The 14528-nt window shown below is 38.5% G+C and overlaps 2 protein-coding genes across 2 annotated transcripts in view; one reads left to right on the top strand and one right to left on the bottom strand.

The window, feature by feature from the left end:
• LOC104075978 (serine/threonine-protein kinase Nek5-like) overlaps positions 1-7706 on the top strand; it is a gene marked incomplete at its 5' end in the record, with an annotated part of 16940 nt that extends 9234 nt beyond the window's left edge. Inside the window, 9 exons of the mRNA XM_009576663.1 lie at positions 322-405; positions 510-614; positions 1895-1975; positions 2812-2880; positions 3690-3840; positions 4018-4122; positions 5217-5354; positions 6954-7038; positions 7454-7706. Coding sequence (XP_009574958.1) covers positions 322-405; positions 510-614; positions 1895-1975; positions 2812-2880; positions 3690-3840; positions 4018-4122; positions 5217-5354; positions 6954-7038; positions 7454-7706 — 1071 coding nt within the window. The remainder of the gene's footprint in view (positions 1-321; positions 406-509; positions 615-1894; positions 1976-2811; positions 2881-3689; positions 3841-4017; positions 4123-5216; positions 5355-6953; positions 7039-7453) is intronic.
• A 1438-nt stretch (positions 7707-9144) lies between these two features.
• ALG11 (ALG11, alpha-1,2-mannosyltransferase) lies at positions 9145-13568 on the bottom strand (the record flags this gene model as incomplete). Its single annotated transcript, XM_009576664.1, has 3 exons — positions 9145-9541; positions 11683-12614; positions 13332-13568. Coding segments are annotated over 3 exons (1441 nt in total), but the record flags the coding sequence as incomplete, so codon positions are not given.
• Positions 13569-14528: the final 960 nt, after the last annotated feature.

Raw genomic sequence — 14528 nt, forward strand, 5'->3', positions numbered from 1 at the left:
TGACACGCGGTCGGTGGTCGGTGAGCAGTTGCATTGTGTATCGCCTGCTTTGTATATTCTGTTATTGTTGTTGTCCTCACTGTTACTATTACTGTTCTATTTTGTTTTATTTCAATTATTAAACTGTTTTATCTCAACCCGGGGGTTTTCTTCCTTGTGCTCTCCCGATTCTCTCCCCCATCCCACCGGAGGGGGGGGTGTGAGTGAGCGGCTGCGTGGGGTTAAACCACGACAGATATCTATAGTATATTTTATTCAGCTAGTATTATTTCTGTAGGTATTTCTCATACATATGTATTCTACCTTACTGTTCTTTAATAGGAGTACCTGAAACAATTGCAGAAAATTCGGGAAGAATACCACAACGATATGAAAGAATTCAGATTTAGAGCAGGAGTACTCCAGGTAACAAAGCTCAAACATGCACACAGTCATATTTCCTTTTTCTTTTTTAAGCTAGTACACTTAATTAGAAATTGAAATGAACATTTTATTAAAATGTTCCCCAGGAGAATCAAAAAATACAAGATAAGACCTATCTTGTGAGGCAAGGGCAAGCTGAGGACCAGTCTGAAACCAAGGATACAGCTGGAACAAGAGAAGAATCACTTCAGGTATCAGTACCATCTCCTAGTCTAAACAGAACTTTTTATGCAAGTCCCTCATGGTCTTTGATTCACTCTCTGTGACAAACCTGAAAACGGTAAAGCTTAAATCTCACCTGATGCTTGCACCGCATGTGAAAGTCTCCCTAGGTTCCCTTCATGAATAGCCTGGAAAGTTTCTTTGGCTGAGTCCTGACTTGTTTTGGTAATTCTTTTTCATCTGTAAATAATAGGATATACTTTTACTTAATTTCTTTTTGTGGTATGTTTCTTTCCTTGCTTTCTGAGTGAAGAAGCAGCCACTCACAGTGCAAATCTTCGTGAGAAATCTGTGCAAAAGATAGGGCAATTCATGAGAGCCCAGAGTAGCACTGAGTGGGAAGTGAGAATCCAGTTTTATGTGGACTTCTTGCTTGAACAAAAATTTGGGAGAAGTGGGAGGAAGAGGCAGAGCCAAAGCTTTACATCTGCAGGACTCGTTCACTTTTTTCTCATCAAATACTACCAAAGCAGCTACTGGAATGGATTTTCAGAATTGTTCCACTTTTACTTTGCACTATTGGCCTTGTGAACACCAGATGAGGTTTGCAGACCATGTGGAGTTCTGCAGCAACAAGTCCACTTTTCCTCAAGTGAAATGAATGAAACCCTCAATTTATGAAAATTAATCTCAGTGTACAAATTCCCAGTCTGTTCTGAAGGGAAGACAGCCCTGATGTAGCTACTAGGATTCTTCAGTCAGGATTTGCCTCATGTGGACTTCCTGCACTGTTCAGTAGCAAAGGGCAGACTTCCACATAAACTGGTGACGGACATTGCTACCCTATTGCAGCTGGAACTTGGGCCAAACCTGCCAGTATTAGTAGGATTCTCTTCATTGATTTTCATGGATCCTGGATCTAGCTTTTACTAAAATGAATTCACACATCACTTGATGGAATAAAGTAGATTATAGGCAACCAGAGCCACAATAGGACAGAAATTATCTTCCCAGTGATTTAATGGGAAATGCGTGGTAACGAAAAAGAAACACTAGGTTTTGCAGCTGCTTGATGTCACCTTAGTTCACGGGCAGTCCATCTACTGGAGAAACTGCTTAGATATTGTAAAAAAGTAAAATCTGTGAATTGGTGTGGTTTCACCTGAGGTTGAGGATGTGCCCTAGTTGCAGCAGATCACTGAAGGAGCTCCATAAAATAATTTGCTGTGCTTTTATCTGACATGTTCTAACATAGGACATAGGAATATGAAGAGTGGTAAGTTGTGGGGTTTTTTTTTCCTCCATCCAGGACATGGAAGAAAACTTTAAACAAGACAGACGCCAGGATAGGCAAGACCAAAAGATCTTAGAAAAGAAGTATAACACAAAGGTATTCATCTTTATTGTTGTATTTTTTTCCATTTTCTTCTTATATCTATACATTTCAAATGATCGTGTTATCACAGTAGCTCTGGAAATCAAGTTATTTGAGAGTCAATTAAGAGTGCTGGTCTACTGTTAAAAGTTTCTATGAGAAGTTAGAATCACTAATAGCAGAGCTTTTCTTATCATTTGAGGGAGACTCCTTTTAGATACGCTCAGATAGTCATCAATCCCTACCTACTCAACTTTATATTAAACTGCGTTAGTGTATGGAAACTAATGTTTACTCTAAGTTTAGGTGAAGCCAAGTCAGGCTGCTAATTTCTTAACATTTTGTTGTAAAACATTGTTCTCTATAGAGCTTTTTAAATTGTAGAAAGGGATGGGAATTGAATGGAAATGCACATAAGATATCAGGAAAGTTTCTGACCATAAGTTCATTGTGAAGTGGCCTAAAGGTCTTTTGTGAAATACTGCATGGAAGCAGCACAGTATTCAAATTTTAATACTGGTTGAGAACAAGCTGTAAAAACCAACTCTGTGTATTGCAAGGATTGAATTAAATGATTATCAAAGACACCTTTCCTTAAAATCAATAATATTCCAGCCTTGTGTAGTGGATGCAATAATGTAAAAATATCCATAAACTATATTCAGAGCAGTCTATTTTTGTCCAATTTGTTCAACTTTGATCTTGTTAAATTGAAGAAAAATGTTGTTAAATAAAAGTTATTTTGAATAGAAGAATAATTTTCAAGTTTGTAGTTCCATATAAACTGTGTACATTTAATTAAATGTTTTTATTTAGTAAAATAAATAATGAAGTGTGTGAATTTTCCTTAGGGAGGAGTAAAGTTTGAAATTAATTTAGATGTATGTGTTCCTGAGGAAGACAGCATTCGAGAAGCAGAGGTATGTTGTAGTTATATTCAAAGCGTTTAGTAATATAGTAATCTGAAACCATGACAGTAGCTCATGATATAAGGTTTAATTGTTTCCATTACCATCATCCTCTACCTTTGTTATAATGAAGCTTCCTATTGAGGATTTGTTAACATATTGCATATATCTGACCTTCTTCAAGAGGATAATTGCTTAGAAAAAAATTGGATAAGAACCTGGGTCAGTCTGGGTAAAAGATGAAAGGAGTGCAGATATTTAAATTTTGTAAACTGGGCTGAGGGGAAGAACTCATCTCAAAACTCAGTTAGTTTGCAAATGCCAAATTTGATTTGTAAATTGTTTTAGTACATTTCTGTTTCTTTTCACTAGTATTGTATCACAAAGCAAGAATAATATTGTGATGAACCAACTGTTATTTAGAAAAAGTGGAAGCGAGACTACAGACAACGTTATGTGATTTCATTTATTAAAATGACATTTCTAGCTGATCGACATGTAATAGCTACCTATTAAGATTTTTATGAGTATATTAGAATTTTTAAAATATTTGTAACAGCAACATCAAAAAGATAATTTCTTTCTAGTATATATATTCTTAATTATAAAGCACTATTTTGTCTTTCTTCACATTTCTGCAGAGCCCCATGCAGCCCTCTGATACGCAAATCACACTGTGACTTTTGAGTTCTGCTGCTTCACTGTTTGTTACACAGTTTGCCTGTGCATACATGAGGATGGCTGGCAAACACAGTAAAATGAGAAGTGATTATTGTCGCATATTTGTTTTCTCTTTCCAGAGTAACCTGTTGTTTTTTCAGGTACTAGATAAACTCAATGAGACTTTAACTTTTGTGGATGGTGAGAATCTTGAGGAGAAATTGGTGGAAGTTTATGAAGATCATATGGACAAAGCTTTGGAAGAACTATCTGGATACCACACAGGTATTTCTTGGCGAAATGCAACGCTGAGTATTAATCCTGAAAATTCCTTAGGAGTTAGGTAAATTCAGTAACTCCAGGCTATAGCAAGTTTATCTCATGAGCTCTCTCTTTATAATATCACACAATATTATAATCACACTGAAATCTACTTTAAAAAAATGAAATTACTTTGCCTCTTTTTTTTCTTCCCCTTAGAGTCCAAAGAAAACAGAAAACATTGGCAAACTGGAGCCCCTCAGACACTACTGAATTTTTTAGCTGATGCTGATGTCACTTCTGTATGTCCTACTATGGCTGAAAATGAACTTGGTAAGAAAGTTTTGGTTTTCGGTGAGTGAAAGTAGAGAGTTGCTAAAATTCAGCCAGACTACTTACAGACCTTTGCCAAAACAATTCCATAGCAGAATGTTCATATGATCTGGCAGGCTTTTAATTGCAGGACTTCATAATAACTGAGGTTATTGTGTGTGTTAAACCATAGAATACAGTCATCATTTTCCTCTCTGTCTAATACTGCAATCATGTTGTGTTGCTCATACGAATTAACAGGGCTGCATTTTATGACTCACTCTGTGGCCTGGGTAACAAGGGCTCACAATGCCAGTCTATGCAACTAATCAACACCACTTTCTTGGGCCTTGAGTTGATGAAACACAAGAACCGAGTCTGTCAGCTGCCAAACGCCATCCCAGAGAGTGGAGGAGTTCTGGTTTCCCACTCCGCACACTAGTGGTGCTACACAGTCACAAGTGCATCCTCACACAGTTGTGGCTGTGGTGATGCTCCTTTTCAGAAGAAGCTAATTGCTATGTTTCTTACAGTACCAGCACATATATTCCTAGGCAGCCAGTTATCTCCAATGACTGATTGTTGCAAACGAGGGGCTCTTCCAGCATTCCAGCATGCTCCCAACACTCTAGGTACACAGAAACAACCTGAAGAGTTTGCACGGACAGTGAAGACAGAGCAGAATATTGTTAATATGCCACTTCTTGTTCATTCTACCTTACCTGAAAAAGCATAGGGCACAAGAGAAACAGGAACTTCTTCACAGCTTTTTCAGCCCCAAGAAGCCAACAAGTTTGAGACCAAGGACTACTCAGTGAAGCTGCACCTGTGTATTCCAGGCCTAATAAGCAGTTACTTGAGCTTTTACTTTATTAAAACTGGTGTTAAAAATTTTTAGTGACAAATAGCCCAAACTATTTTTTTATCTATGCTATCAATCAGACCAAATACTTACTAAAAATTCAGTATTCCACAAGGGAAAAAAACCCAAACAGGATTCCAGCATTACACAAAACGAAGAAGTGAGTGTCAAGACTAGAAAGTCTGAATCTGACAAAAGACAGTGCCAAGCCACAGTCATGCTTTTGTGACCTGAGAACCTTCCTGTTCCTCAGCTGACCATGCTATTCTGCCTGAAGACATCCCAGAAAACAGGAAGCAGTGGAAACAAACACCACCAGGGACACTACTGAACATCTTATCAAAAGCAGAGCTGTCTAATGACTCCTTCATCCACCTTGAAGAGGAAATAGGTAGGATGTTTGTTACTGTAAATTCTACAAGTTTTTCTGTAGTGTGTTATCTCTTTTACCATTGGCAGAGGATCTGTGATGGGAACCGACATTTTGAAACAGTTGGCAAAGTAGAATAACATGGGCAGCCTGTCCCAGCAGCCACTGCTCTCTGTCCTGTAGCAGTGAAAGGCCTCTTTCAGGACGTTGCTGTTTTCAATAGCAGGGAAAAGGGCAAGCCCTGCTTACCAACTATTACTTCATATATAATTCTTTGATTTCTTGGGTAGACAGAGGTAAGCTACTACTGCCAGCAGGTTGGCAGATACCACAAACCTGGATCTAGCCCCTGCAATTCTTGAAGAACCCTGTAAAAAACATTTATAAAAATACATGTATTTCTGTAGAACAGCTGTAAATTGTAGTACACGGTGGCTTAAACTACAGTGGTGACTTACTTTACAACATGGTCCATGCTGATACAGCTGACACTGAAATTGATTCGAACTCACTTACACTGCAGCACACTTTCCTCAAGTAACAGACTGTTTTAAAAATGGTAACTTTGCATCAAAGTTGTGAGCAAAAAAGCCAGAGTATTTTCCATTGAAAGATGCAATAAATGTAACCGGACATTGTGGTTTTATGCACAACTGACAATCTACTGAACGTATAATTGTATGACAGGACTTTTAAGCTAGCTAAATTGTACATGCTGAGTTTCAACATTTTTAATGGATCGTGAGAAGTATCTTTCATTTGCAACTGTGCAGTGAGCACTCTCCTGCTAATTACGCCTCACATACAAGTTTTCTCATAGTATAACAAGCTCTTAAAACTGCCCCATCCCAAAGGCTAAACCAGCTAAATGTACCAGCTAAATTCCTCTCTTAAGACTAGCTTTATAGCTTACACATTCAAAAAAAAAAAAAAAGAAAATGAAATTCAAACCACTTTTCACTAATGTCAGCAGTTCATAGAGCTAAAGCGAGAATAAGGTCACACAGGTTTTTTAACTGCTGCTGGTTTTATCAGTTACATTTATTAAAATAGGGCACTCTCTCAATACCCAGTTCTGCCCTGCTACTCAAGCTGACATTGTGGAGCACAGCGTTACCCAAACTGACAGATTTCTTTTGGATCACATGCAAAAGTTAACTCTTAGCATTGTTCTCCTACCTTCAGGTTAGGGTTGCCCTTTGGTCTTGAAAGCTAGCATTTTTAGGGAACCATAGCTACACCCAAGCAGCAATTTTCAGTCTTTCCCAAACAGTACTCCCCTAAGTTTTCCACTGAAAATGCAGATCCCTGTGTTGGGAACATAAACCTACTAACAACAGATCACCTTTCTTACTTAACTTTTATAGGCCTTTAGTTATGGTCTACAAACACAGAAGGTTCCACTGAGCGGAAGTTACAAACCACTGACTAAAACACGCGTGATCAAGAATAACAGAAGCATGGTGTTTACATTGTTGTAATTTGAACAACGACAACAAAATTCAAGCATTTACTTATTTGCTATTTCTTTACATACACTTTTATAGTTAGCTAACATACAAATAAAGGAATGTTTCTCTTCCTTTCTAGAAGAGAGATTAACTATGTTGCTTCCAAAAGAAAACAAGGAAGATGATTCAGAAACATACTCTGCTGTTGCTGTTGATGAAGGCAGACTTGAGCCAAGATCAGATGATGAAGACACGTAAGTCAAGCACATCAGAAGAAAAATCCATACAATTGAACAGTTTTCATGAAATGACAGGTTGCATTGCCTGAAGCTTTTCTTCTGTTCTTTTAAATTCATAAATGAAGAAAACTTACTTGTTTTACAGAATCTGCAAATTTAACTTTTAATTCTGCAATTTAGCATGTCACATGCCAACGCTGCCATTAAAAACGTTATGCAGAAGTATTAACATGGCTTTGCAACTCCTGTTCTCTTACCTTATAAATACAGGTAAACAATCTCACGGAGAAAGAAGAAACAGCTCACATTATGTGTGTTGCTTGTATATTCTTTATAAGTCATTTTAAAAAAATCTCAAAGGTCTTGAAAGGAGAAAGGCTTGTAACAAAGATACATTTAATTAATATAATTATCGTGTTTTACTTTACAGAAATTTTGAAGATTCTGAAGATGAACTGAGACATGAGCTGGAGGAATCTCTGGAAAAATTGGCAACTTCTCCAGCAGAAAGAAGCATGGAGTCTCCCATCCTTTCAATAAATAAAGGTCAAACAGATGAAGAAAAGATGAGTTTACCTCACAAACTACTTGGAAAATCTGATGATGATTTAGAAAATAACCATGGGTCATTTAGTGTTGACACACATAATGAAAAAGGCAAGCAGGAAGCAAGAGCTACCTAGAACACCAGCACAGTTACTGTTTCAAAACTTTAACTTGCTTGAAATTTTAGCCACATCAGTAACAAAATTTAAGGATAGCTGACATTAAATCCCAAGTAAATCAACTGCTTTTCAACAGTGCTAAACACTCAGTTAAATTAATAGAAGGTTGTTGCTATTTTGTTTAACAGGAAAAAAATCAGGCTACTCTTCAGATGTCTAAATGTTGAAAAATCCTGATCCAAACTGAAAGGCACTTTCATCTTTATTATTCTAAACTACCTGGGACATCTCTGATACTACTTGCTTGAGCAGATTTCTGATTGCATACTCTCTTTAACCATTTCTGTATCATGTAAGAAAGTCTCCTAGTCAGTGTATTGTGTTTCCCTAGCTCAATCAACTCCTTAAGAAGCTTTTCCAGCGTTTCGTAATCTCTATGTACAGCTTTATAATCCATAGTTTCATTTACACAGTACTGACCCCAGATAGCATCACCAACTGCTCAGCAGTTTTATATGGTAGCAGTAAAAGGGTTTATCAGCACCATGAGGATTGTGCATTCCCCAACTCCTAATAAAACATGGAACAGTAGGTTCTTCTAACCGTATTTTTTCATATACAAAATGTCATATAATCCAGGCGAAGCTTAAACAGAGGGAAAACCACATTCTAAAGTCTGATTTCAGTAGCTTTTTGCACTTCTCTTAGTTTGATGAAATACAAAATACTACTCTGATGGCTCAAAAAAGGACTGTATGTTTTTCCATTTTTGATACAAAAGCAGATGTCCAATTTTTGAACCTTTTATTCACTGTGTTTTCAGTTTTATAATAAGCAGTAGTTTAGGGCTTTAACGTTCATGTGTGTATAGCATTTAATTATGCCCTCTAATCTAGATCCTTCTATTCCCTAGGAATAGAAAACCTTTCAATAGAATAGGATTGGAAAAATAGCATTAAGTTGTCATACTGTGAAAGGGCATGAGGAAATAGCTAATAGAAGGATCATAGACAAGTGCAATTATTACACTTACAAAAAAGCAAGCTAGCAAAACCACCATACAATTAACCTAAAGGAATCACTGTAGGTAATGAAATCTTCAGAACCACAATTAAAATCCCACATAATAGAATTTTGCCACGCAATGGGGGCTAGCAAATTGAAAATGCGCTACAGATTATGGAAAAAAATCTTCTGGGTACAAAAGCTATCAAAAATCATTGACTTTAAAAAGTGTGACTGTGGGTGAAGAGTCATGAAATGGATGGAAACTGAAAGTATTCAATAAATAAAAGAACTTCCAGATGTAGTTCTGTTACCAAGGAAATATGATGGTTCTGTGAATCCAGAGGGTTTTGCAGTGCACCATATTGTCATGTAGTCAACACAGAAAATCTTCAAGAGCATTTATTTCCCAGTAAAAAAATCTTTATTACATAAAGCAGATACTCTGACGGAAAGAAAAAAATCCCTTTATTGAATGGGACCAAGGGCTCATAGATTACATATATTTACAGGTGACACATCATAGTCAAATATAAAAAGTTAATTTTACTAATATACACTTTTATTAATATACATTTATTTAAATAATGGCTCCACAGATAACAGGAATGTCTCTTCAAAATGCTGGTCAGAAAACCTGTGCGCAGACCGACGAGCATTTTCTCTGATCTCTAACCTTTTTTCAGGGGACAAAGAGAGGATATAAGCCATCATCTCAGCATAATTGTCCTCGTTTTCTGCTAAGAAGCCTGTAGTATGTCCTTCATAGGGTACCACAATATCTAATTTGGGGCCTCCAGAATTGTGAGCCAGGATAACTGTGCCAGCTGCCATACATTCAACTACTCCTGTAAAAGATACAAAACATGCCGATATGAATGTGCACATCATGTACTTTGGCTTTCTATAAGGCACTGGAAAGTTAAAACCACAGTAAAATTCACCCAGAATTATAAGTTATTATAGACTGCCATTCTAGATCAGTTTGAAAAATACAGAGTAAATGGTCTCATAAAAAACAAATTCAAGTTTTTCAGTCCTAAGGACTGAAATGATAGTTTCTCTTAAACACATAAAATTGAAATTAGAAGTCTGACATAATTGGTTAAGTTGTGGTTCTTGTAACATACTTGGTCTACCTGAGATAGATTATATCACCAGTATATACGGTGAAAAAAAAGCTAGATATTGAAACAAAAATAAACATGGAAAGTAACTCTGTGACAGAACACTGCATAGTTCTGTTCTGCTTTGTAACAGAACACTGCAACACTGGTTTTATGGTATGGTGGCAGCTGCAAAAAAATAATTAAAAATTAGAGCTGAATGTAACTATTCATTTTCTCATTAACACTGAAGACTTTTTAACATTTAGAAAGATACTCTGAGAGAAAAGCTGACTATGCACATTTTAATCTGATGATATTCAGAGGTTCAGTATTTTGCAGATTAACAAATCTTTAAAGCTTTTGACAATTCAGCAAGACAAACTAGTAAAAATTATTATCGCTGTATCTGTATTTTTGATGGAAGAAATTTTAATGAAATGGGGAATCTGACAGTAAGTTTTCCTCAATCAAAAGCTGTGGGATAGGAATAGCATAGAATATATACATCAACTGCAGTTCTCCTCCATAGTTCCAGAACAGACCTCAGAAATCACTTTAATTGCTGATTCTTCTCAGTTTTGATTTTATTTTTAAAAAGTTCCCCTAGCTCGAAAATTGCCAACTATAAATAATGCTCCAAAGTTTTGAAACATGTTTTTACAGGTAAAAAGCCAATGGAGATGAAGGTGAAATCATGCCGAAATTCAAAATCACAGTGTGATTGTAACACTTTTTAAAAATATTTTTTTATTTACTTAATTAAACTGTTTTATGGAGGAAAAAATAGCAGAAACTATTATTTCCATTTTGTGGCAGTTGCTTCTGGGAGACACTTCACAGTAAATTTTTTTATACCATATTCCTACAGACTATAAACTACTACTCCTGATACTTTACTTGTATTCTAATAAAGTCTGATGACATTAACTGCAGTTTAGTCACATTATAGCCAAGTACGGCATCCATCTGCTTGGCTGCTAACTTACTCTTTTAGATTTATGGCAGATGGGCGATCTTAGATTCCCTTTTGAAGTCAGGACCCAAGTCATGCCAATAAACTGAGCCCAATACCTTAATTCTGTATGATAGCACATTGCAAACCAGGTCCCAGCTCCTCTTTGGCATTCTGCTCCACGATATGGCGACTGATTTAAGGACTTGTTTTAATTGCCTTAGCACAGGTGCCTAGTGCAATGAGGTGACCAAGGGTACCTGGTGGCATCCACGTAGGGCTTACAAATAAGACACAGGATCTGCGGAAGACTTACACCTCTGAAACAGCAGCTAGAGCCCCATGACATGTACCAGACAATTCAAATGGCAGTTGACGCAGGTTACATACGCTCAAAATCTCTACATATGGATGTCCACACGTGAACTGTATCTAAGCTCCCCCTGCAGTCCGTGGAGCGAACAGGGCACAACCTAAGGTGCTTAAACAGAAGTACCTGGTGCCTTTTGAGGCTCCGTTGGGTACGGAAGGCATCTGTGTAAGGCTGGCAAACCTAACACAGGACCTCAGGGTGACCCATGACCTTACAGAGCAACAGCTGGAGCTCAGGCAGAACATCCTGGGCAGCACAGATGGGACCTGCTGTCTGTTTAAGTGACTAGAGGATGCCCATAATTAATAGTCTATGATGTCTATAGCACTTCACCTTGCACTACAGTAACACCTAGTGGTTAGTCATCTGAATTGGTCCTATAGGCTCTACCTCAGCTAGATCGCCTCTGACTAGAACGGGAGTTGGACACCTGCTTGGCATGCAAACCTCTATGCTTAGACCCCTATACTGAGGAGCCTTAATCATGAACTGAAGCCCTCCCCAACTGTGTCCCCAGCTGGGACAAATGGCTGAACGCTGAGCAAAGATACTGACCGATCCCAAAGTGCTCATTCCACATCGTATGCAGGCCGATGGTGGCCTCGGCCAGGTATCTCTTCAGCTCCTCAAAGGGAATGTTTATTCTGAACGTCACATTGTTACTAACTCCCAGCTCTTCACAAAGATGTTTAAGGTTATTTACACGCTCTTCATCTTGCTGGTTACGACAGCCTCCAATTAAGATAAGCTTCAATGATGGCTGCTGCCCCAGTCTCTTCTCTTTCAGTAATTTAGCAAAGGCTCTGATTTGCAAAGGATGATCTTTTTCAGGCCTGAACTGGCTGACGGAAACAATGGAATATTCAGCAGTGCTCTTTTCCTCTTCCAGTGGAATATCCAGGAAGGTCTGCACATCACATGGTGGATACACAACACTAGTGCAAGTCCCAGCTCTCCAGAGGGAAAGGATGTGATTTAGCGTCCAAGAAGAATTAACCATAATCACATCACTACAGGAACCAACCAATCCGTACATGAAAGCAAAGAAGTAGTAGTAGACAAGTTTAAATTTGCTGAAAAGAGGATTGCTTGTAATGAAGGCTGCATTGTTAAACCTGGTATCCTGATTCCTAACGACAGAAAGCATATCGGTGCTGATAGTGGGATAATGGACATAGCATCCAACGTGACAACCTCCTAAATATTTAAAGAGGGGAAGCGTGAAGGCATAACCCATTGAGTCAATATAAATATCAGGAACACACTTTACAAGAGCTTCCCAGCCAAGAAACACTGATCCTAAACTTTGTCCCAGCAAAGTGAAGTGAGGGTAAAGAGAAGCTTCCACAAGGTAGCGTTTTTCTAGAAATACAAACTTTACAGGATGAGTTAATTTAATATTGAATCTTCTGAAAGCGCCTTCTACTATTTCTTCTCCAGTGGCATCTCTATCACCAGTGTAAACAACACACGTGACATTTCTGTACCTGCAAGAGTAAAGAAAAAGAATTTCATACATTCTTTCTTCAAATTTTGTAACATGAAACTAAAATATTATCCATTGAAAATTACTCAAAAAGTATGTGAGAACAAATGTCTGGCCAGTTCTGAAATTATTTTAACTAAATTATACTTCTCCTTATACTTCCACAGTTTTTTCTGATTTGCAGAAAAACATATGGCTGAGGACTTGGGCAATACTTTTTTTGAGTAAAACATAAAAGGAGCTCAGTATTATTCTACAGACTTAAGAATGCCTTGCCCTACATTAGGAGATGTCTGTCTAGTGCACAGCATGAGAAAAATGCAGAAGACTGCAAGCCAGTGGATGTGCCAATGTTAAATCCACTTTAGATATTAACTTGTTTTGCCTCCTGCACCAAGAGGCAAGTATCAAGCTTACCAGTCACCTACTGACGAGGTATGCCTATACAAAGTTCCATACCAGTACTGGAAAACTGATGAGGGAGGAGGGGTTCTCCCAGGGAGAGAAAGAAGTGAGAGATGCCACAGCAGGACAGATCAAAATCCAGGTAAAGAGATGAAGTGGAATGGTGTAACCAGGTGAAACTCAGATGTAAAAAAAATGTAGGACCAGTAGGTTAATGATATCTATTTAAGTATGTAAAATGCCAAAATGTGCATAAGTAATACCATCAGTAGTTGAGAATTAGATATGGTATTTGATAAACATACATGCTTACTTTTTCTGGAGCGTTCTTACGGCACACCACAAGACTCTCTCCCCTCCGCCACCTGCATTGCAATATGGGTGAAAAAATGCAACCAGCAATGGCCGCTTCCCATCTTTTCCTGGTGAGGTCAACTGTTTTTTTTTCCTTTGTTGTATCCAGAGCCGTATTCCCCACAGTAGAACCACCAAGCAGACACACAAAATTCCACTTAGAAATAATGCAGGGATTAACAATGAGCACAGCAATCTGAAACAAGGTGGAAATTTTAAAATATAAAGTTGCCTTAAAGAATACTATGTACGAAATTGAGAGAGAAGTGCTCACAGGCAGAGCTACAAAGAGTTCAATTTCTTGAGTTCTAATCTCAGAAATCATCAATATTTGTGTATCATTTCAACAATTACAGAAAAAAATCACTATTCTACATTGTTTAGCCGAAGATATTTTTCCTACTGTTACCTCTCAATCACTTATTATTGTTTATTCATGCCATATGTCTAGATCTACCTCAATCTGCTATATACACTATAAAGGTTGCATGCCCTTAGCAAAACACAAATAGCAAAGTGATTTCTAAAGAGATTTGTCAAAGCTTTCTTCAGTCCAACCTCCTGTTTGGCCTGCCTTAGTGTGAACTGCTTTGGCGCAGAGCTACTTGGGCCAGCCTGCAGTGCATGACCCAGAACCTGCATTTTCCATTCCCCTGAGATTTGAAGAGCTGTGTCAATTGCCCAGAAAAGCTCTGAGCAGTTTCTCTGTTTAGACAGACCTGTTTCCTCAAGTCTCTGAAGCACTCTCTGAGGGGGGCATTCCCTTTGCTCACCGCTGCCTCCCTGCACAGCTCTCCTAACCCAGGAACGGGAGGTTTATTACAAGAGTCTCTTCTTGGGCTACAGAGTTTCACAGGCGCCAGAGCCTGGATTCTGATGCTGCGCTACACGTTATGATAAACATCATTTACTCGACATTAAAGGGGTTGCCCACGGCGAGCCACGCGTCACGACTGACACGTCAGGTAAGAAAACACTTCCATTTTCGGGATGAAGAAGCAGAAAAGCACATTAACCCATCCGAGGCCGGCGGCAGAGCGAAAAGGAGCCGGGCAGGGGCCCATCCCACCTCGCCCTGCCCGGCGGCCTCCTCTCCTCAGGGGGGGCCGGGGAGGGCGGGGCGGGTGCGTGACGCCCGGGGAGGCTCGGGAGGGAT

This window comes from Fulmarus glacialis, unplaced genomic scaffold (genome assembly GCF_000690835.1).
Source record: "Fulmarus glacialis isolate BGI_N327 unplaced genomic scaffold, ASM69083v1 scaffold16974, whole genome shotgun sequence".
Classification (NCBI taxonomy): Eukaryota; Metazoa; Chordata; class Aves; order Procellariiformes; family Procellariidae; genus Fulmarus; species Fulmarus glacialis.